The sequence below is a fragment of the Limanda limanda genome, chromosome 18 (genome assembly GCF_963576545.1).
Source record: "Limanda limanda chromosome 18, fLimLim1.1, whole genome shotgun sequence".
In the NCBI taxonomy this organism is placed as follows: domain Eukaryota; kingdom Metazoa; phylum Chordata; class Actinopteri; order Pleuronectiformes; family Pleuronectidae; genus Limanda; species Limanda limanda.
Window position 1 is genome coordinate 10,768,535 of NC_083653.1, and position 23,582 is coordinate 10,792,116.

Here is a 23,582-nt window from a genome sequence, read left to right on the forward strand (position 1 = left end):
ATCAGAAGCTGCCAAATACAAGGAGAGAGCATCTGAAGGGAAGTTACAAACCTTAGATATCTGTAACTTTTGGTATTTCAGGGATTATTATATGGGAAATAATTAGCCAGAATAAGTTTGATCAAAAGTTTGACCTATAAATCAAAATTGTATCCGATTCAGAGGCAGAAAGGTTTTTTTTTATCATTCATGTTATTGTCAGATCAAGTTTTCTTTTAAATTCTCTGTAATATCGATCAAATAATTCACAGTTTGGATCTCGTTCTTTCTTTTAAAATCTTAAATCTTATCTCAATTCTGCATTTTAAGAGTTTTGCCTTCTTGTGATTTAACGGAAAAGTCGCAGCAGAGCAATGAAACACTGGACTCATCAGTCTAAACTCATTAAATCCCTTTCTTCTTTACGTCTACCAGCTGCTACGTTTCTCTCGGGTTGGAACCACGAGCTCCACTTTGACTCACTCTGATCTCAGGACCGACACGGTGCTGCCGACACTGTTTCACCACTAAACTAGTGATCGTGTTTCTGTTTCTTTTCTCAGCCGACCTCACCTCCACACGAGCAGTGAACACAAAACTGAATTTCTGTCCAGAATCTATGGTCATAAGTTACTGATGCATGCAGATGATTGAAACCAAGGTTCGGATTCTAAGTTTGACCCGTTTCTCCTCCTCCTCCAGTTCAGCTCTGACACTAATAATCCAGTTAGAATCCGTCACTGATCCTCCATCAGAGTCCAGCAGCTCGGTCTGAACCTCCAGTGACCTGAGTGCGAGGAGATGAGTCACATGTCTGTTTTCTGTATGAACGACTTTTTGTTTTTCTGTATAAACACTGTAACTCACACATGATTCAAATAATGTAAATGTGAACAATAAAACTGAAGCTCTGGCATGAACAGTGTCGCTCGGTGTCGTGTTAACAGAGGAACGCAAAATATACAAGTGTTTCATTTTATACAAATGTATTAATATAGTTTGAAGCCAGCAGTCAGTTGTCTGCTTTGCCTCCTCTGCTGCAATGACCCTGTCCAGACCACAAGGTGGCAGTCTAACAGAGGCTTCTTTTTTCTCTCTCTGTGGAAACATGATCATGAATAAGGATCATTGAATAATTGTCATTCTCTAATGGAACTGAGGACATGTGTGCACGGAGAATCACTCAAATTTGTAAATTTTCTATATGATAAAAACATTTTCTACAAGTTTCTCTTTTTCAATTTAGTTTTTCATATAAAAAAGTTAATTATTATGAATTCATAATGGATTTTAATGTTTAAGTTATGGAAGAACTATTTAAATAATCCGTCCGTCAAAAATAAAGGGTTAGGGTTAGTTTGGGTTTGTTTTATATCTCCATCTGGTTGTGAAGACACTCACCTCAATTTGACGTGATCTGCTGAAATCCCTGGGACAAGTTCGTCAAATAAAAAATGTGGGAAATGGCCAAATTGACCACTAAATCCAAATAGTCGACTTCCTGTTGCTGAGACTTTATTGTGCATCTGGTTATGATAAACAACTGTCCTCATTTTCGTGAAGGTCGGTGAAAGCTAACTGACGGGCTTTTCCGTAGGTGGCGCTGTTGAGCCATTTTGCCACGCCCATTTCAAATTACTCCAGAATACAATAACTTTTTCCTTTCTTAGTCTTATTCATGCCTAGGCCCTGAAAAAGACAAGAAAGGAAATAGAAATACAATAAGGCCTCCCACGGTTCGGTGCTCGGTCCCTAATGATGTGGAGCTGAAAAAGGCCTAAAAATATTTGTACAAAAAACAGTTAAGTGTGTTATTGTCTTATATAAAAATTATCTGACAAATAAGGTTAAATTAAAAAAGTAATTTGACAACAGTCACATCTCAGTATTCACTCAGCAGGAACCATGAGATAGGCCTGTTTACTTCCGAGGGTCTAAACACAGGTTCAATTTGTATCTTACTTTATAATTCTCAGATTTGATTCTCGCGTTTCTTACTCTGTCGTGTCGTCTGAAACTTTATTGATCTGGCAACAAAGAACTGAATATCTTTCTGTGCAGACTCATGAAGCTGGTGATTGTTAACTGAACACAAGAACTCCTAAATGCTTTTCTCCCATTTATTTTCATCCGGGCATCGTACAATGGAAGGCAATATTTAAATTATAAAAGTTCATAGAGGCGTCCGACACTCGCTGGATTCACACTGAGCTGCTCGGGGGGGGGGACAAATTCAGATCAGACCTCGTGTCCACGTGTGAGTGGAGACACTTCACGTGTGAGTCACAGAATGTTTTGGATGCAGTGTGAATCCAGCCAGCGCAGGAAACGGCTTTCATCTATTCAAATAAAAGCATCAACATTAGGGGGCGCTCTCTCCAGAAGGGGGAAAACAGGTGTATTGCATTGTTTGGGTATGGGTTTAATGGCATTTAGCAGAATAATTATGAACTCATATGTGCATGTATGACAAGCACGCAACCTTATATATAGATATAGATATAGATATATGTAATCTATGACGTTGAGTGTCCACACTTGATGAGAAACCGAGGCCTTGGAGAACCCACTAAACAATTACAGTCAACAGAGTTAAGGCCAGCTCTTAACAGGAAGTAGATGAAAGAAAACATACAGATATATAAATGCTGCGCGTCAATAATGATGAACGCAAAGAAAACTCCGCTGCGTCACTTCCTGTTTGAAGATGCGTCGCGGTCCTCAGAACGGCGGGAAGTTCAGATTCAGTCTTTCTACAAAAAAAGCGACCGCGAAAGCAGCCCCCCCCCCCCTCGATCTATCAAATCAGTCTGTACAAAATGGCCCCTTGTGTTTCTTTTCCTTCCTGTTGGGTCGAAGATCTGCACGTTACGTTCGGTGCATAGATTCTGACGTAAAAAAGAAACTAAAAAAACAACACAGGACGCGTCCGATCAAACGGCCGCCTCTTCCACCTGGAGCGAGACGCCACTTCCTGGTCCTGCGTGACGAAACACTTCATTTCATTCATTTCATTGAAGTCGATCCTCCAGCTGGAATTTTTTGGGATTTTGGTCGTTAATAACAGTTTTGGGCTTTTTTGCTCGTGAGAGGGTGAAAGAGTCCGGAGGGTGTGTGGCTCTGCTGCGATGATGCGAGGCCGTGGTCGGTTCAGGCGGCGCCGGGTGGGAGCGGAGGAATGTGAGTGTCAGCTTGACCCAGAGAGAAACTAACAACGAGCAGCGGGGCCGAGGAAGAGGAGGAGGAGGAGGAGGAGGAAGAAGAGGAGGATGATGTCAGCCTCAGAAGTTGAGCTTTGTGACCGGCCGCTCTCGGCTGGCGTCCGTGTTCTGGCTGTTGATGCGTTTGCGGTTGCGCTTCATCTTGGACAGGTCCTTGTCGAAGACCTCGCCCGATCGCAGCGCCGACACCAGGTCGTCAAACTCGCCGCCGTCGTCCTCGCCGTTGGCCTTCGCCTTCCGGGCCTTTCGCTCCTTCTCCCTCTGGTCCTTCAGCTGGGGACACAGGAAGAGAAACATGGAATCAACACAAACGTCTCTGGATGTTTTACTCCTCATCTCGGAGGAACAGTTTGACATTTGGTGAAATAAACTTTTTATCTCCCTGTCAACAGATGGATGAGAAGCTGGACATCACTTCCTGTCTGTGCAGAACATACAGAACAGCATCCTGACTCTGTCTAAAGGCGACTCACTATCCACACTACAAGCTCCCCTCTTTAATTCTCTCTGAACTCACACAGTCAAAACAAGCTAAACGTGCCATCTATTGCACTTCTGGGAGAAAGATCCCAGGTTCATTCTCTTGTTAAAAGTGTTTTCGTGGTAGTTTTCCCTCAGATTGCAATTTGTAAATATGGGCTGTACAAATAAATTTGATTTGACACTTGAAATTTCAAAGCTGTTTCTTTGCGGAGTGCAGTAACTTGTTGGTTTTACACCTGTGTTTGTGTATTATATGTTTGTGCGTCAGGAGGATCCGCAAAAAACTACTTAGCTGACTTCCTTCAAACTCGATGGAAGGACGACACGTGCCAAGAAAGAACACATTCCATTTTGGCGTGCATCTGGACATTGTGAGATCGGCCATTTTATTACATTTTCACTGATTTACCAGTAAATAATTCATGGATTTGAAAAGACATCAGACAGATTTCTATGACTATGTGAGTGTGCGCAGCGTGATTGAGTTTAAGGGGACTGTTGGGTCTTGGCGGATGTATGTGCTCGACTAGGTGCCTCTGTACTTGGTCATGAATTCAACTTTTTATTAGTTTGTTTGGGTTTTTCTCTTTTTTCTCACTTCTTTCATAATGTCCGTGGTTCTATTTTTGTCGAGAATCATGTGGTAACGGTCGATCACAAACCTGAGCTTCCATCTTGGCCCTGCGCTCCTCCTCTTCTTTGCGTCTCCGCATGTTCTCGTTCTCCTGCTGAGCCTCGGCGAACGACTGCAGGAACTGGTCGAAGACGCCGAAGAACTCGTCCGGCTGCATCTTGCTGGCGTCTTCGCCGAAGTGCTTCACTGCCCTCAGGAACTGTCGACGGGGGGGGGGGGGGGACCAAAGAGAAAAGGGGTCACACAGGATCAGATTTACAGCAGGACGCAGCAGAACCGGGTTTTTACTTTATCGTCGGCTGTTTTACAGCAGACTCGTTAGGGTCTCAGCTCTTTGAAATCAGAGCGGAGGGGGGGGGGCATTGGTCGAGCTTTGAAGGCCGTGTTAACACAGATCTGACCGGCTGCTGATTACAGCCGCGGCCAGAGACCGGAGCCAGAGCCCAAATTAACGCAACGTGTTTGTTGGGTGATTTTCACTGGAGCTTAAAAAGGAGAAAATCCAGATGTGAAGTCCTGCTGAGAAACGACAGCCAATGGGAAGCATGCCACTCAATCAGGTGGAGCAAATCTGCAGGTATGTTTTTTAAATTGGCTTTTTCACATCAGGAATTAATGGGACGTAATGTGTTAAATATACCTTTAAATGTCAGTATTCTACAACTGTTTTTTTTGCACACACACACACACGCACACGCACACAGACACACGCACACGCACTCGCTACCACACAAACACACTCACAGACACACACAGACGCAGAGCAGTGAGGGTCAGCGAGATCTCTCTGGTTCCCAATCATGAGTAAAGAGGACCACTGTAAACACTCTCAAATATTTAACCGTGAGACACCGTAAATGATTCACAGAGACTAATGGTTGCCATGTGACCAGCCGAGCACTAGGGTCAGTGTGGCGCACACTAACACACACACACACACTAACACACACACACTCACACACACACACTAACTGTGAGGAAAAAAAACATGCCCAAGATTTTAAAGGAAAAAAAAAAGGTAGAAACCCTTCCTGCCTTGCACCAATAAATGTGGACAGACGCATAAATCTGACATCAGGGTGTCGCGGTGTCGGTGGAAAGAAGAACACGCTCAGGTTTCTGGTTGTAAAAAGACAAGTCTCTTTTTAAAATGACCACCTGCAACAGGTTTGCGTTGTAGGAAATGTTAGCTGCGAGGGAAATGCTCTGAGAGGATTTTCTCAAGGACACGTTTAATGTGTCTTCAGACATGAAGTCGAGAAAATGTCTGGAACATTGGGTCCGGCTTTCTCGGGGTTTGTCAACCTGTCCATTTGCTCTTTAAATTCTCCAGACATTTCTTTTGTCATTTTACCGAGAAAAAGCTGAAAAAGTTCAGAAAAGGGTTCGTTGCAACTCATTCGGACATTTGTGTTCTCACATACAGCCCCGACAGAAACATCCAGGAAATGTCCCGACGTCAGAGCATGTGATTCTCAAAGCATTCCTACAATTACACGGATAATCAAAGCACCTAAAACCATGACGTACAATGTCCACACTGTAAATGTCCGAACTTTCACCGAACAGCTTGTATTTCATTGTTTTTTGCAATAATTTATGTTTCTTTTATCCTTTTCTTTTGCCATTATTATTAAATGATGTTGTATTATTTGATCTGCTGTCTTTGATTTTGAGTGTCATTGTATTAATTTGCTTCTTGTCTTTGATGTTTTGTTTTGTCGTCGTCGTGAAGCTCCGTTTTGAAAGGTGCTGTATAAATAAAGTTATCATTGCTATTACAATGCTGAACACAGCCGTGCAAAACCATATCCAGCCCTCTGCGTCTGTTCCGGCTTTCACTCTTCAACTGCACTAAAGACAAAGAGCAGCGTGAACGATAAAGTGCGAGCGGCGCTGCGGCAGGAAGCAGGAACACTTGACTCCCGCTGTTAGCTTTCCTAGAAGGTGACCGATGGGGTCAACGAGGCGCGTAGAAACAGCTTGGCAGACAGGAAATGGGATGCAAGCTTTTAAACGTCTGTGTCTGGAAAGTCAAACAGACTCACCAGCTCTTTGGCCTCGGTCAGAGAGTCCTCCACGTCGGAGAAGCCGAAGCTGGCCACCGTGATGAACTGACTCACCACCGACACAAATTTGTCGCCGTGCTCCTGCGGTCGCTTCTTCTGGAACTCCAGCTCCTGACAGAGGGAAAAACAGGAGAGCGGGAGTTGAAGGACGGCGTCACGACGATCGAATCAAATAAAAATGCATGTTCGGTCTTGTCTAACAAATCTTCGTGACTCACGCTCTCCACACTTTTCAAGCCGCTGCGGAGGTTGCAGATATCTTTATCCAGCTCCGTCATGCTGCACACAGAGAGAGAGAAAGGTGGTCGTTGAACACAGAGAAGAAGGAAACAGTAGAAATGTGTCCGGAGAAGGGTTGCAAAATTCCGGGAATATTCAAAGTTGGAAACTTTCCATGGGAATAGACGGGAATATACGGGAATTAACAGGAATAAACTGGAAATGTTGTGGGTAATTTATACTAGCTGTATTTACCTTGTCATATACAGACATAAATATAAACATTTTGTTTTGTCATAGGCTGATTTGGGCCCTGAGGAAACTTTGGGCACTTGACTATACGCTTCTGCATCGTTGTGTCATTCTTAACATAGGTCTTTGCACAGTATTTGCTAATGTACACAGCCTTTCCTTCTACATTGGATGGGGTGAAATGTCTCCACACATGAGATAGTGCACGTGGCATTGTTCTGTAGAATAAGATGAGAAAAAAGTTTGTAAAAAAAAACACTAATGCAATGCCAGAGATATAAATAGTTAGCCAAACAATTGGAATCGTCTGTACTCATATTTTACAATTAATGGATAAATGAATGGAAATAGGCTCGATGAACAGATGAACAATCCTCAATCAGCATGCTAATATATTTTCCCGAGTAATATCATGGAAACTTACCTGACCAGTCCTGCACACTACAGCAGGCCTCAATAGCTCTGCTGTAGAGTGAAGGATGCTGGGAGTTATCTGTGCATGTGATGGAAGAATGCACAGTGGAGGGTTGAAACTCAACGTGCAGTGTGTGCTGCATTCCATACATCTTTAAAATAGTGTTTTGAATGATGTTTTTATTGCTCAGCGTTTAATTTGCATAGTTTTTTTTTTTTCCAAAATTCCCCAAATTCCCGAGCTTAATATTCCCGTGGAAAGTTTCCGGAAAGTTTCCGGAAATTTACCGGAAACTTTCCACCCCTTTGCAACCCTAGTCCGGAGGCTGTGGATCCAAACCATCACTCCGAAACAAAAACCTCGACTAATCCCGACACCTCCGCCTTGTTTGTTTAAGTCTGATGAGCAGCTCCCTCAGATGGTTAATGATCCAGTTAATTATCCAGTACATATTTCACAACATCACTAAAAGATCAATATAATTACTGTGGCAGGTTTTCTTTCTGTTCCAACCATCTTGCAACCCCTACATTTGAGGCTACTTCAACACTAATACGTTTTCATTTTAAAACAGAGTAGCTATGATCTTGTTCAAAAGAGTGTTTAGTTCCGTATTAGTAATAATCCCTATCCTTAACAACGCAAAAACATGAGCGTTCTCATACATTGGGTATGCGTTTGTCTATGTAAACAGGAAGCACCTTGTCTACTCTGCAGCTGGTTGCTAAGCTGCATGAGTAACAGCATTAAACAGCAAAAGTGTAAAGCAAGATTAGGGATTTCCTTATTGTTTGGACGATGAGGAGGACAATAAGTGTTAGAAAGGTTTTGCCTTCACCGCTGGCTGTTGAGTTATGACTAATAAGAACCAATCAGGAGGCAAATGTTTCCGTTTTTGCCCGACCATACTAAAAATATACAATAAAAACACAAATGGGGCAAGCAGAGTTTCCAACCCTTAAGTTTTAAGAGTGGGGTGGACAACAGATGTAAACTTATAAACAGTGAAGGGTTTTTAACCTAAAATTAAGTTTAGTGTGGAGTCGATCAAGACTTTATATGTCCCATACTTTCACGATCTCTTTGTCACAATAATTGAATCAGATTTTGCCACGATCGAGCCAATCATGTTGCTGCTGCCTAACTTTCCCTTTGATCTAAATGTAGAAGGCTGGATGTGGCCTCAGTCATGTGACCTCTTGTGGGGTCACAACCCTCAGATTGGGACCATGGCTCCAAGGTTTCACCTACTTGACTTTGGCGGCATCTGAGATGCTCTGCAGATCCTCCTGGAACTTCAGGACTTTGGGGTATTTCTTCTCCAGAATAGTGATCAGGTAGTGAAGCAGAGTGATGTTTCTGTGAAAAACCAGTCGTACAAAAACTTGAGCGTAATGGTTTTATGATATAGGTTCAAATATGATTAACCACATGTACTTTCACAAATATCACGTTCCCACATCCAGATGTGACATTTTATATTTCATACATTCTCTCTGTTATTGCCTGTGAAGATTTAACGTTACGATCGTTCTTACTTGTCGATACTGGACTTGGTGTCAGCGATCTTGTTGAGTGAAGCCATCTTGAAGCCGTAAGCGTTTCCTCTCTGACCCTTGTTCATATAGTTCCCAAAAGCGAGCACCACCTCCAACAGCTGCTTCAGGTTTTTGCTGTGTAAGATCTCCTTAGACGCCCTCGTCAGAGCTGAAAGATTCATGTTTGCAGTGGATTCAAATGTGTGTTTAGACTCGGGGGATGTGTCTTTGCTAGTTTGATATTTACAGAATACACAGTTGGTCTACAAGTCTTTTCTCACCTTCAACTTTGGGTTTGATCTCCGCTATCCTCTCTGCAAACTTCTTCTTGAAGTACAGCGACTGGAGCCGCTGCTGGTAGTGGTTTATTCTGGACAGGAGATGGAAAATGCGTGTCAGAGGGAACAGGAATAGACAAATATCATAAATTATAAACAGGGAGATCCTCAAATTTCGAGAAAAAGCCACAGACATGAACATTGAGCTTGAAAAGGAGCCGCCTGCGTGTTTACTAAACGACACATAAAAACCTTGTCTGTTGTGGCACCGAAGCTTATTTTTGGCCCAGTTCGTGATTTGGGCTCATAAACCACAGACTGCAGCTAATGAATACCACGGTGACATGTGTCCACCAGTCCGTTCTCTACCCCGAGTAAACTTTATGAAAAAATGTCAAGCTACAGTAAATTATTAAAAACCACAAACCATATAAGAACATTTCTACTGTTATTTCTACAATGTGTTAACATCTTGGATTTTTTCTTTGTCTCCAACTGTGACACTTTGTGTACAAAACTGAAACTTCAAATACTGTTGTTACGTGACTGATTCCGTTTTATTCACAATTTTTTTTTTCTAAATAGTGATTCACACAAATAGCCATTGTTCCCAGCTAAGTAGAAAACCATGTTTCATAGCATTTATCTGCAGTGACTAAGAGGAAACAAAGGCCATTGTTCGTCAGCAGATCTGCAGATTGCTGCCCCAACATTAAGCTGCCAGGTCTGAGATAATGTCAAATTTAGTAATGAATTAAAAAGCAAAAAAGAAACTGAATGTTTAACGTACTTGCTCATCTCATAGAGGAAACGGTCGGGTTTTGCCATTCGGTCGAGCTCGTGTTTGTGCTCCTCCAGCAGATCCACGTCGCTCTTCTCAGGGACGAACTTCAGCATCTGAGGGAAAAAGAACAAACTGGACTTTAACACTTTTAACGCTCATTCATCGATACTTATTTCAGTTAATAACAGTGGAGGGATTTTTCATCCAGTCTCTCTCTGTTAAAGCAATGTTTTTAGACATAGATGAACAGAGCCGAATCTGTATCTCTGACTCTTCAATGCAAAACCTGCATTCCCCAACCAAATATTGATATGAGCCTTTGACTTATATATCTGAATCTGCACGGGCTACAAAAACATAGAAATGAAAATGCAGTCAGTACGAACAAGCATGAATTCCTATTCTTATGTTGAGGGCAGTTTCTAAACGCAGCAGTGTGTTTAATGCACAAAAGAAACATGGTCGCCTGGAAACTCAGTTTCACTCGCACCGTTGTTACCTGGTTACTGTGAAGCTTCATATAGATGGAGCGGTTAAGTGCGCAGATTACCCTCTAACTCCAGCTTATCTAGAAGCTCGGGTCACTTATTTTAAGGTAGAAGGGATATGATACACGGAGAGGAGTGACAGTATGGTGACACTGGAACAACTTGATCTGGTCTTCTGGAGGAGACTGTGTTAGTTGGTATTGACTTTGGAGTTATTTAAAATCTATGAGCTTGAATTGCTTTCAGATGATCTGATACCACAGATGATTTTCTTGTCTGAAATCTTGTCCTGCACATGTACATGTCAAAAGTCAAATAAAGACCCAGTTACCTTGATACACAGCTTAGAAATGTTCAACAGAAATCAGAATGCGGAGATAATCTTTCTCTAATCCTCTACCTCAGTCACAGTAACCAGGTTTCTTGTTTAAACGATTTAAGGAATCATCGCTCTGGAGCCGACTGGAACCTGGTGCATGTAAACACACCGTGTCGGAGGCAGCAGAGGAAGGACTGTTGCGTGTTGATATACCTGCTCCAGCATGTCTTTGGGTAGGTCCTCCTGTTCGTCCATGGTTAAAATGGCTCTCCTAATCTCCACATTTGAAAGCTTCAGCCTGGAGATACACAACAGATGAGTCCATTACAAATATATATGTATAATAGCCTGTGATGTGTCAGTGATTGTTTTATAAACAGGTTGTAAGGATGTTTCAGAACTCACCTCGAGAGGAGGATGTTGCAGTTCTGAGCTCGACGGCCGTCAATGACAGACAGCTCTTTGACTTTTTTAGAGCTCAGTGTGTCGTCCTCCGCCTCTTTCTGTGAGCAAAATCATGGGTTAGAGGGCAATCTGAATTTTAAACATACATAAATTTGTTTGAATTTTTCTAGCAGTCACCCAAGAATGAAACCTGACTGACACACACCCTAAAAATCCCTAGGACATATACTGACAATATTCAAAAAAGGCTCAGACAAAAGGTTATCACAGGCAAACATGACACACACACACACACACACACACACACACACACACACACACACACACACACACACACACACACACACACACACACACACACACACACACACACACACACACACACACACACACACACACACACACAAAAGGATGAGGACTTAGACAAAAGGTGTATAAATATATATTCAGCTGGACAAACATGAAATAGATCATGTAGCTGAGGGCACACGAGAACACAACATACAAGACAACATCAACAAAGTCTGACTGAATCGATTGAAGAGCAACCACAAAGTGTATAAATATCTGTTGTACCGTAAGTGCACTCACCTGTTTGCTGTTATTGATCATAAAGAAGTCCTAAAATGCAGGCAAGAAGCAGGGAAGATGTAAGCACTCATTAGAATAAGTCAAGCAGTTACGTGATTGCAGCCCATAAAAACAAACAGCAAACAAATCAAAGCTCATTCTGGAGATGGTGACGATGGATCCATGAGTGATGGAGTGAGCAGCAGTGAGACATGAGCAGCTGGTCAGGTGATCAACACGTGCTTGTAGTTCACATGCTGTGCGCAGAAGATATGAGTCTGTCTTTGAAACTCATCAGGCCACACTGAGCATCTAAACATTCACTCTTCACCTCCGCCAAGGAGGTTAAATCTAGAAGACCAAATCAGTTCATCCTCAAGTCCAACTGAACGTTTGTATTATATTTTAAGAGATTCACTCAAGGTTTTCTAGAGATATCATGTTCACAAAGGAACAGACGTATGTACAGTCGGACAGAAAAGCCGAAGACTTAAAGCCCATGGACAAAACGTATCACTGATTGTCGCTGGCACAGAGGACTGATATCCATGATTGTGTCAAACTTGGTGTAGAGGATTAATAAGGGGACTGTTGAGCCTTGGCGGAGGTATGGACTCTATTGAGAGACACTTTGAGCATAGATTTCATAGAATGAGGCCGTTGACACCTTAATACAGATACTACTACTTACGATCATCTAGTAAATGAACAGCAGCTGAAGCCATAAGAAACAAACAGTCGATTCCGAGCAGCTCACTCATGCATTTACAATCACAAGTGGTAAAATTATCAAAACCACAAACAAACGTGACCCCAAAAAAAGCATTCAGAATGATTCAAGCATGGAAGTTTTGTATCTTGTAAATAATCCCCCAAACTTCAGGCTGACTTGTTTTTTGTAGAAAAGTCTCAGCAGTAGTTGTTGAGCTGATGAATGACCTCATCGTCATTACCTGCTGTCTCTGATAGGCTGAGAAGGTCCTTTCAAGGTCATCCAGGTCCAGGATTTTAAAAACCTTGCAGTCGTCTACTTCCATCCACACGGTGCCCTCCAGTTTATTCTGAGGAGAGAAACATGTTTTTACTTCTCAGAATTTCTCTCAAAGCATCAAACATTCTCGTCCTCTCTCGTCTCCGCTTGTTCTCACCTCGGCTAACTTAGCCCAGTTGAAGGACTTCAGCGGGTTGGATGGCTGAGGGATGTTTTTCTTTATCAGGGAGGGTCCCATCGGCCCACCGGGCGGCGGGGGGATGCCTCCGATAGGAGGACGTCCGGGAGGAGGGCCACCAGGAGGAGGGGGCGGTGGAGGCGGGGGAGGCATCATGCCACCTGGAGGAGGGGGAGGAGGGCCCAGACCTGCAAAGCCTGGCATGGGTGGAGGGGGGGGCAGAGGGCCGCCGGGCGGGCCGGGGGCAAAGGGGGGGCCTCCAGGAACAAGAGTCGCCTGTCTCTGCAGGGAGGGAGAGAGAGAGTTAAGCAAAGACACAGCAACAATATTTATATTGCGGTGACCTTGTTCTCTCTCTTTTATGACATAATTATATGACAGATGAATAATTTATGACATAATTATGACTAACTGGGTCATAATGGTACAATTTTGGGTGAGTTACATGGTAAAGTCACAAATCAATATACGAGGAGACATGTGTGTTTAAGAAAACATTTCTTGTTCAAACTAATTTAATCCGTATCATGTTTCATCATCTGAGGGGTCTCTTGTATCAGTGGGAGGATTTCACATGGTTTAATCTGCCCTTTGTGTGAACTCTGTGACCGATCTGGATCACCAGTCGTTGTCGGGCTTTATTCTAAGATCATTATAAAGTGAACATGAAGCAGGACGTACGGTACTGAGTTCGTGCAGTTGTGTGCTGAGTTCAGCCACTTGCTGTTTGACATTCTTGTGCTCGGTGCTCTCCTTCTCCAGCTTCTCTTTCATCTTGTTAAGCGTCTGCATCATGTCTTCTTTCTCCTGGGTCTTCGCATCACATTCACGCTCCTTCTTCTCAAACTTCTGCTGCAACTCGTGGTGTTCTGTGAAGGGAGATCACTGAGTGAGCTGAGCTCACACCTATTATTAAATCATTTTTTATTTCAATTGTTTAGAATGTTAACACACCTTTTCTCATTTTCTCTGCCTGCTCTTTCCACTGTTTGACCTCATTTTCATTGACCAGCCTGCGGAGAGAAAGACGAGCGTAATAAACGACAGCATCTTCATAAAGGATCAGTTATGTTTGACTCGTCACTGGTTCATGTGTCAGTGTGTTCAAGGGGGAAACGGGAGAGCTTACATCCGGACAACGTTCTTCACGTTAAAGTTCTCCAGTGGTGTGACGTCGGGGTCGTGACCTTTGTCATTCTGCAGGACCATCTGCTGGACGATCCGGTCCAACAGCAGCCAGTACTGCACCGTGTTACCGCTCCTCTTGTCTGGAGAAAGAGACGTAAACAGACAGAGGCACAAGTTTCTCATTAGCCCCGTGGCGCGAGTGCATCTCAGCAACTACCGAGTGAATCCGTTTGATGATGATGAAACAAAAAGGAATGATGTGCTAAGGCATTTTCTAAAAGTACTCCTACACTGAGCTAAAGAGAGACACAATGATTACAGGGTTCAGCAGGATGACACATGTATTAGATTGGTGAGACTACATCTGCCATGGAACAACATGTTTCCTGTTGCCTTGTTATTTTGGCCTGAAAAAGTTTTAAACCCACGCACAAACATTATCTTATTGTGTCTTTGTTGCAAATTTTATTCCATTTTACCTGCCTGTTGATATTAATATTATGACATGATTTCTTGTATTCATTTGATCTTTTGTTATAGATATTGTAGCTTTTAAAAATCTATTTTAAAGTGTTTTACTGTCTTTGTTTTTTTTCTGGAGGTCTGGATTCTAAGATGCTTTTTGGAAATTGAAATAAAGTTTAATTAATTGATTGATGTACGTGGACACATCCTGTTATTAGTCTTTTGCAACATATGTCCAAAATGTTCAATGAACCATATCATTGTATTATTCAGACTCTTCTTTCTGACCAATACCATCACCAGCTTGCAGTTTTTTAATTCATTATGACCACAACACTTGAATTTGCAGCTGAAGTGGCGATTACACTTTGAATGACTCAGCAAAAGAGCTGAAACGACTCATTATCGTTACAAAGCCAGTCATCAGAGCGAGGGGAGAGCATCAAGGAGAAGAACCACTGCAGCTGTGAAGTGATGTGATGTGGATCATGTAGCCATCCTTAATAAAATCTTTGCAGAAAACTAAATAACAAAACAAAAAAAAATCTCCCCACAGCGTCTCAGGATTCAATTTGGCTGGGAATGCGATTATCCACTTTCTGGAGTGGCTAATCTGAACAAAGTCAATATACTTATCTTTTTGGCACGGGAACACATGGACTGTGTGTTTTGTGGGAGAAATACTAACTAACCTTGTTTGAAGCCTCATTTTACATTCGTATAAAAAACATTTTTTGCGCTCCTGGGAAAACTCTTATTGATTCTTGAAAGAGAACAAAGGCAAATACAACCACTGCAGCGCACAGACGTTCAGAAAGAGCCTTTCTTCAAACGTTAATGAAGGGACTTTATTTAATCAATTAAATAAATGGGATGTGGGCAGTCTTTTTAATTCTCACCCACTCCTCCTGCAGATCATTTCGAGCTCTGACGTACATTTACACTCTCACATAGCCAGAGATTCACTAATGTTCGAGTCTCTAAGGGTTGTCTCTTTGAAAGTCGTTCATGGTGGATTCTGCGGATCTGCTTTGCGTCATTGCCCCCGTTGCTGAAGCCAGACTCTTTTTCAGTCTTGCTTCCTGGACTAGCTGCGGGACTTTTGCATCCAGACTCGAGCAGATTCTTTGCACGGATTCTATCTGTGCAATGTTTCCTGTGCCACTGGCTGCCAACACAACCCCACAGCAGCCTCCTGGAGATTTTTCCGCCCTCGTGTTTAACAGTCGGGTGTTTTCATAAAATGCTGCTGCTCCCCCAATACACCTTTGGTGACTGTGGCCAAAAAGCTGAATTTGAACTTCATCTGTCCACAACAGTTGTTTACAAAGGGACTCTGGCTTATCCACATGTTGCTTTTCAGACTTCAGACGTTGGCCCTCGCGATGAGGTGGCTGTTAAAGGTTTCTCTCATGTGGACGCTTGTTTGTGCATAAACGCTGCACATTAAAACCATCCACAACCACTTCTGTGTCAGCTCAACCTTAACCCCCACTGCAGCCCTCTGAAGGCTTTGCCCTTCTGCCCAGCATATGAAAGGTTTTAGAACAGTTCTTCCTCCTTTAGATCATCGTCAGCAGGACTTCCACGGCTCATATTTCTTCGACTGTTTTCTGTGGAATCGTGAGTTTTGAGCTGGAAGCACTTTGCATTGTTTTCATAGCCTGTCCTTATTTGTTGGCATCAATTAGCTTCATTTTGCAACCACAAGGTTTGAAGAGTCAGACAATTCATCATCAGCCGAAAAATCACAATGACAGTTATATCAACATGCCTCACACGTCCTGACAGGTCGTTTGTGGCCTAATGAGTTCTGCACATGCTCCAATTATTGACGGTAAATAAACATTTGTATCTTTAATGTCTGCAAACATTTTACTACATGAAAAGTGTTGTATTCCTGCATGTTATAGACTGTATTTGTCCAACCATCTCAAATTTAAAGAATTACTCACGTGGCATGAGGAGACAGTGATGCAGCACAGACATAAAGTGCGGGAATGCATCTGTGTGGTTCATCTTTTTGCGGATGAGCTCAAAAACTTGGGTGGCACTTTTGGTATCTATGTGTGCCTGGAGGAGAAGGAGCATGAAAAATAACAGCACATGAATACATCCGGCAAAAAACTAAAACTAAAAAGGTAGGGTAATGATTTTTTTTTTCTTTACTTACCGACTCATATCGTTTTGACAAAGCCAGCTCATCCTCGTTCCGCAGCATTTCAAAGTAGTCTAAATGCCTGAGAAGGTCAGAGGGACAGAGTTGGTTAGAAAGTCCCCTGCTGATCGCATGCACTCACATAGTATAACTTAGATAAATCTGATGCCATTTGCATGATATGGAAAAAAGATGAAATGATTGTGACACCTTAGATGACATTGGGATTGTAAGAGATTAGTTTTATCGATAAGAAATTCATAACTTTAAGGGTTTGTTAGTTTTCGGTCTATCTCCGGCAGTTTGATTTCAAATTCTGCTTCAGATCAACAAAGGCTGATCGACATGACTCTGGAGAAGCTGTTTTGTTTAAAAGTAGAAATACTTATTTGGACGGAGATGTTAAATGTATTCCAACTCACCGGTCTAATGTGGAGTTTTCATGTGAACGAAGCTTATCGATCACCGGTTGGATGCCCAGCATAAGAAACTCATATCGGAGGTGGATACGGAATTCCAAACTTGTCTGTAAAGAAGAAAAATGATTAAAAAACCATTAGCGGTAAAATGCAAACAATGATGGAAGAGTCTATTGAGCGAGAATCCACGGGACGCGGTGAGCTTCCAGTATGAAATGAAGCATTAACACTGTGTACGTTGCAGAATTTAACTCACCTCTCCAGCTCCTTGACTCAGCACAGCATTAATAAAGGACATGATGGCTGTTTTCAGGTTGACCTCGTCTCTGTATCGCCCCGTGCTCCGGTCCAGATCATTTATTAGGGTCTGAGGATGACAAGTCATTACAGGTGTTACATTTATTTTTTACGCACTGCTTCTTTTAAATGACTTTGTCAAAAGATTTACAACCACATCTGTGGCCTTCTGCCATTAACCCACCTGGAAGCGAGTCCTCTCGCAGGCGAAGCGCTGATAGTGCAGCATGGCTTCCAAGATTTTTTTGTGGCCACCAGGGACCAGACACACAGCGCCCATGATCTCCAGCACCGCCACCTTGGTCTTGATGTTCTCCGTGGCCAGGCTCTGGGCGATGATGTTGATGCTCTCCGAGTGAGAGAGGACATGGGCGCGGCCCTGGGAGTTGTTCATCAGAGCTTTGATGCAGCCGATTAGAGACGTGTGGATCTGCGACTCCGTGGTCTCGTAGTCCATGCTCTTCAGGAAGTTCAGGATGCACGTCAGGCCGTCCATGTCGATGAAACGAGTCACAAACCTGAGAGGAGAGCGGGTTGATTGACAACTTTAATAAAGTATATCTTGGAATTGTGATGGAGAAATGTTCTGAGGTATTGCTATCGTATGAAATGTCAAAAAGAAAAATGTATGAACTCTCGTCTTCTGTGCTTCCCAGACTTATCTAGTCTGTGTGACTAAATCATCTGCAGTAGATACGATAAGTTGCTTTTTGTGTCTATTGAAAATCTCAGGCCCCTAAAATGGAAATTAAATCCACAGTCTCCTTTAATGTACATTCACATCCCATCGCAGTGACCTTTACGGCTGCTCAATTGTTAAAGGTCTCATTTACATATGATTGTGTCGAATTGAAAAGAGTGATGGACAAGGTCGGAGGTTAACTGAAGGGGATGATAGATGACTTCATATGCAGAGGAGAGCAGAGGAGAGGTTTTTTATTTTCGTCCACCTCATCGGTTGTGTCCTCAGAGCCGTCTTCAAGCTCTCTATGGTTTTGTTCCTCTCCTCCTCGTCCTCCTTCTCCAGAGCGAGGAGCGTCGTTCTCTGTTGAACAGAAGATTAAACCACATAAAGAACTAGATCTTAAGGCTCACACACAACTTAAAACAACAAAGCTACATTTATTGATTTTCAACATGGTCACATGGAAATTTAATTCTAGAGGAATTTATTGTAAAACCCCAAGAGCTGGTTCTCGGTTTAATTATGGCAGCACCATGACAAACAACTATTTCCCAAATCCCCAAATATTAGTGTTAAGTTTCAAATTATAGCACTATATAATTAAATCCCATTATTGTAGTGTTTCTGCTAGAATAAGAGAAAATTTCTTTAATTTTCAAATTAAAGGATATTTTATTTGTTGGCTCATTACTATCCTCTTAGTTTAGAGGAGAAAGTCAAGTTATATTAATGACTCTGTTTTTTTTTTACTTCACAATCTTGGATCTTTAACTCAGACGAGGGAAAACTCTTTAATGAGGGAGAAAAACCACAGGAAAAGCTAAAGAGGAAAGATTTGTCTTCTGGGACTATTTTATAACCAGTTTTATATCCCAAAAAGAATATATAAAGTTCATGTTATTACTTACAGCTGCCATCGAGTTGAGCTGATCGATGTAGTATTCTGGCCAACTGGTTGCACTTTTGTTTTCTTCTTGTTCCTAAAAGAGAGAATCACAGAGAATGAATGATGCTGTGATGTGACCCAGGAAGCTGTTGCATGTTTAAGTGATTCAAAGGAAGAAAGAACATGAGCAAGTTAATTTGGAAAAAGTTGTGGTTAGTTTATGATTATCAACTGCTCGTGACTTTGCTTGGATTTTGAAAATCCTTCATTAGAACGTGATCGTAAAGGAAAATATTTCAGTCACACGAAAAGTTGCTATTGTGGCTCAAATCACATGTTTGAATCAATCAGAGTCCCACAACATCATTGTTGTTCAGATCTCGACACACACAAATACACATGGAACAAAATGTGTGGGGACATAAATAGCCAGAAGCAGAAAAAAAAATGGTGCAAGGACTCGAAAGTAGGGCGACACACACATCGTGCTCGTTTTATCCTGCGGCGCCTCGCCGACTTTCAAGAGGTGAAAGAAGACGAGCGCTGAAAAGAGAGCACAGCTGCTTGAGAAAATCTTGAGATTAGCAAATGAATGTTAAAACAGCAGATTAAGGACATGGACTGATTTATACTGAGATTAATCTCTTGACCGGCATGTTTGTATTACGAGTGAAATAAATAACTGCGAGACATTTCTTAGATGATTTTAATTCTAAAACTCAAGGGGAAAATGACTTGACCCTGGACTTGGCTTGGACATGAAAGGCTCTCAGGCTTTTTCATTTAAACTCTTGCTCCATTAAGCACAAGGGAGCTGTGACCATCAAAATCTAATTGGGCGTCAGTAAATACAGCGGCCTGCGGGGACTTGGCCGTTCCTGTAGAAACTGCGAGCTTGGAAGGTCTGCAGGGATCGTGCAGTGGCAGGAAAGCTAGAGCCTGCTGTTCAACTCGCGTCCGGTGCCAACTTGACCAGACGGACGCTGGATGAAGTTCAGTCCTTCAGTTGCTGGAGCCGCCACAGAGGTGGGACCCATTTCCTTTTAAATCTTTAAAAGTCCATGCTTAGGCCTGGAAGTCGGTGGTCTTCAAACACAGAGAGTTTATTTAGAGTCATGAGGGGAGGGTATTCCTGGGGATTTATTTTTTGAGAAGGTGAAGATCAAACATTCATTAGCAAACAGGAATCCCAGTTATTTCAGGGGAACAGGACAGTGAGTTTGACAGAGAAGCTTTGTCTGCTCACAGGTGACATTTTTTTATGAAATTTCAAATCTGTTTTTCCCCCCCTAATTTTATTCAATAGTCTGGTCTTTCAGTTTGAGAGCAGGACCTTTTGATTTAGTAATGCCTTCACCCGAAAAAGATGCAAGCACAGAGTGGGCATCTGAGCACAGAGACGTTGCACGTGCACAGAGAAGCAGCGTAAGCTTGAGGAGAAGAGCTGGAGCACAGGGAATCTGTCCAAGCAACAAAATAATCTGAGTGAAAGCGCAGAGTTTGATCACAAGCAGAGCAAATCTATGCACAAGCATGTGCTGCTTGAGTGAGGAGCAGGAAGATGATTGATTCTCTGCCGGATGACTTCATCAGCTCAGGTGCTCTGCCAAATGAAAGAGTTAAAACTTTACGCTGAGCCTCAAATTCTGAAGGGTCTAATCACCAAACGAGTGATGATTAAGAGCTTGCTCATCACTCACTAACACGGAGCGACCTGGCGTTGACCCCACCTTCCTCCTGATCGTCCCCACTGACTCTCATACAAAAGCTGCACCTGTGGAAGTGAAGCCTTCCTGTTTGCCTTGGACACCCGACCACTTCCTCTGCCTCTTTTCTCCACACACAGACTCTTCCTCCCTGAGCTCAGATGGCGAGTTTATATCTGTCTGGGTCGGGGCCAGCGGCTGCTGCTGCCGAGTCAGCAATATTGATGCATTTCTGTCTTGCTTCCCTCCCCCTCTAGAGCATGTCGATGCTGCACCTAAAGATTTGGTTTGGCTAAATCCCCCTCCTCTACATCTACAGCAGAACTGAAACGTTCCTGTGTGTTCTGTTGAAGATGAGCAGAGGGAGGTAAACCTTTTCTAGTTTATTATGAATGGACACAGTATAAAGAGTAAAGTTGCTGCTAGTAGTGGCAGCTGTAAAGTAAAACATATTAATTGTATTGCTGAATTAGTATTTTTATAAAATTGACCACTAAAAGTGCTTTAGAGTACAAGTCATCTATTCAGACACACATTGGTACAGCACTTCTATGCGCAGCGATTTATTTTACCACACACCATTTACACACTGCTGGAGCAGCAACAGGGGAATTTAGGGTCCAATATCTTGCCCAAGGACACCTCAGCACTTCAGACTGGACGGGCCAGTGATCATAGCACCAATCATCTGGTTAGTGGACGACACACTATCTCCTGAGCCACAGCCGCCTATAAACACACATTATTGCTAACGCAAAAACAATATTTAATATTTGAGGGAATCTGCTTTTTTGCAAGAAGTTAAACAACACACCAGATTCTATTCTTATATACTTAAATTAAATATGAAGCTACAGCTAGCAGTTGGTTAGCTCAGCTTAGCATAAAGACTGGAAACGAGGGGAAACAGCTAGCCTAACTGAGTGAAAAGGTCAACCAGGGCCTTTCTGAGTTGAGTTTGCATGATCTCTTTGTAACTGCATGTGAGCGTGAAAAGATGTTTGTCTTTGTATATCAACCCTATGATGGACTAGCACCCTGTCCAGAGTGTCTCCCGCTCTTTGGTCGAAGCCTGCCTGCAACCCACATTGGATAAGCACCATACATAATAAATGGATGTTTAATCCATAAAAAAACAGAGGTTTAAAAATGAGAAATGCAGATTTACAGAGGATGTAAATCAGTAAAGTACAGGGGTTTTAACTTGAGGCATGCAGCTGTGTTTGTTCTGAGGATTTGTACTCTACACTGACACACCAGCTTCTCATCCATCAGACTAAACCCCAATTCTCCTGACGCCCTGCTTGTTAACGGATGTAGGAAAAGATTAATAAATCTGCATGTCTGCATATTAGTCAGGACAGGATATCCTACACACTCATATCTACGGCCTTGAGAAACACACAAAAGGCCGGTGATATTCAGAGGTGGCTGGAAAGCTCAACGTGACTTGATCTTAACTAAAGCAGGCGTCTGCGTTTTCCTGCATGCAGAGGATTTGTTCATATACAGGGAAAGGAGGAACAGCTGACGTTTCCTTTATCAGATAGAGAAGACATAATGAAATATGACCTTGTCACAGAGTGCTGGAGTATGTTATGGCTACACCAAGGCTTTGACGGAACAGGTCTATTATGTAAAAGGACAAAACCGCACGATTAAAATATCCTCGCTTTGGTCGTTGAACAGAACAGTGAGACAGGAACCTGATTGTCTGTGAGAAAACCCTCAGAAGAAACAAGATACTACCTTTGACTTCTGAAGTCCTGTAATATATTTTCAGTGTTTTATAATCCCTGACACTGCTTTCACTGTTTCGAGGATTATCTAATGGAACAGGCCTTCATTTTACTGCCTCTACAGATAACTATTTTTAAATCCACCTTGTGCAACACGGATTCAAGTTGAGTGAGTGAGTTATTCCTGGTGGAGCTTTGATCAGGGAGTTGAGACTGTGAAGGAGGAGGAGAGCGAGTGTTCCTGAAGAGATAAATAAGAGACTGAAACACAAAGTGACTGAAACAACCCTTGGGTGGTCTCTTATTGGTATTTCTGTCTCTAACATGTGTCATAGTGGCATAACTTATTCAAGGTTAACTATGTTTTATGAGAATTGTTACTACTAATGATTTACTTTCATGATAACAGTGGAAGAATGTGTATGATGGAAATGTTGTCCACTAACCTGAGGGTAGGTGGTTTGATACCCAGCCCCTCCAGACTGTATTTATGTGTTCTTGTACTGTAAAGCGCTTTGTGTGGTCAATGACTGGAAAAGGGCTATGTAAAGATAGTCCATTTACTTTTGACCATTTTATAAGCCCAGTCTTCTTTAGATCTTTTCATATTCTTTTTGTTTAAAAGGAAAGAAAGCAATGAATTACAATTGGTCCTGGCAAGACATTAACAACTTTCTAGTCCACAGACACTGTATGAGTCTATACAGCAAAAAGGATAACTGCTTCAGGTTACACCCTTCAAATTAAACCTCACTTTTAAAGCAAAGGCTCGACTTTAGTACCTTTGCAGAATCCAATAGATATCACACGCTCCTGTCAAAAGAATTGGCAATTTGTCTTTGAATGTAGGGTGTGTTTTCATCTCATAAGCTGTTTTGATAGACCTATCATCAAAGATAAAAAAAAATAATCATCTGCATTCCACAGATGCAGTTTTTGCAGACAACACACTCATGCTCAGGCCTGTTGAAAACAGTGGGGCAGGGTTTTTGGGTGTGTTGCAGAAAACACACAGCTTCAGGTATCAACAAATCAGTGAGGGAGGAAATTACATGAACGTGTCAGTTGGGCTATCACTCAGGAAAAGCAGCCAGTTGGCAAGAAGTTGTGTTGGCTGATGGTGGAGTTTGATGTCATGTTCATTGGAGTGTTTTTTTTACCTTCTTTTTGCTGCAGTAGATTTGCCATTTCTTCTCAGCAGGCAGGGCAAACATGGCTTCCCTGTGTTTCTCTGAAAGGTCGAGCTCGTCCTGCAAAACGGGAAAGAAGAAGAGAA

General features: G+C 42.4%; 1 protein-coding gene across 3 annotated transcripts in view; it reads right to left on the bottom strand.

Annotated features, from left to right (window-relative positions):
* Positions 1-2,085: 2,085 nt before the first annotated feature.
* The window catches only part of LOC133024042 (disheveled-associated activator of morphogenesis 1-like), a 52,024-nt gene continuing 30,527 nt past the window's right edge, over positions 2,086-23,582 (bottom strand). For 2 of the 3 annotated variants that reach the window (XM_061090994.1, XM_061090996.1), the window contains exons 3-26: positions 23,467-23,556; positions 18,884-18,955; positions 18,241-18,335; positions 17,475-17,808; positions 17,250-17,360; positions 16,997-17,100; positions 16,590-16,656; positions 16,372-16,489; positions 13,953-14,091; positions 13,778-13,836; positions 13,505-13,692; positions 12,803-13,105; positions 12,608-12,715; positions 11,676-11,705; positions 11,085-11,182; positions 10,893-10,977; positions 9,879-9,985; positions 9,092-9,180; positions 8,811-8,979; positions 8,524-8,631; positions 6,605-6,665; positions 6,366-6,497; positions 4,346-4,516; positions 2,086-3,473 (exon numbers count right to left, since the gene is read on the bottom strand). In XM_061090994.1, the coding sequence (XP_060946977.1) occupies positions 3,261-3,473; positions 4,346-4,516; positions 6,366-6,497; positions 6,605-6,665; positions 8,524-8,631; positions 8,811-8,979; positions 9,092-9,180; positions 9,879-9,985; positions 10,893-10,977; positions 11,085-11,182; positions 11,676-11,705; positions 12,608-12,715; positions 12,803-13,105; positions 13,505-13,692; positions 13,778-13,836; positions 13,953-14,091; positions 16,372-16,489; positions 16,590-16,656; positions 16,997-17,100; positions 17,250-17,360; positions 17,475-17,808; positions 18,241-18,335; positions 18,884-18,955; positions 23,467-23,556 (3,051 nt within the window). In that variant the 3' untranslated portion in view covers positions 2,086-3,260. The remainder of the gene's footprint in view (positions 3,474-4,345; positions 4,517-6,365; positions 6,498-6,604; positions 6,666-8,523; positions 8,632-8,810; positions 8,980-9,091; positions 9,181-9,878; positions 9,986-10,892; positions 10,978-11,084; positions 11,183-11,675; positions 11,706-12,607; positions 12,716-12,802; positions 13,106-13,504; positions 13,693-13,777; positions 13,837-13,952; positions 14,092-16,371; positions 16,490-16,589; positions 16,657-16,996; positions 17,101-17,249; positions 17,361-17,474; positions 17,809-18,240; positions 18,336-18,883; positions 18,956-23,466; positions 23,557-23,582) is intronic. The other variant, XM_061090997.1, reaches the window with a different exon arrangement.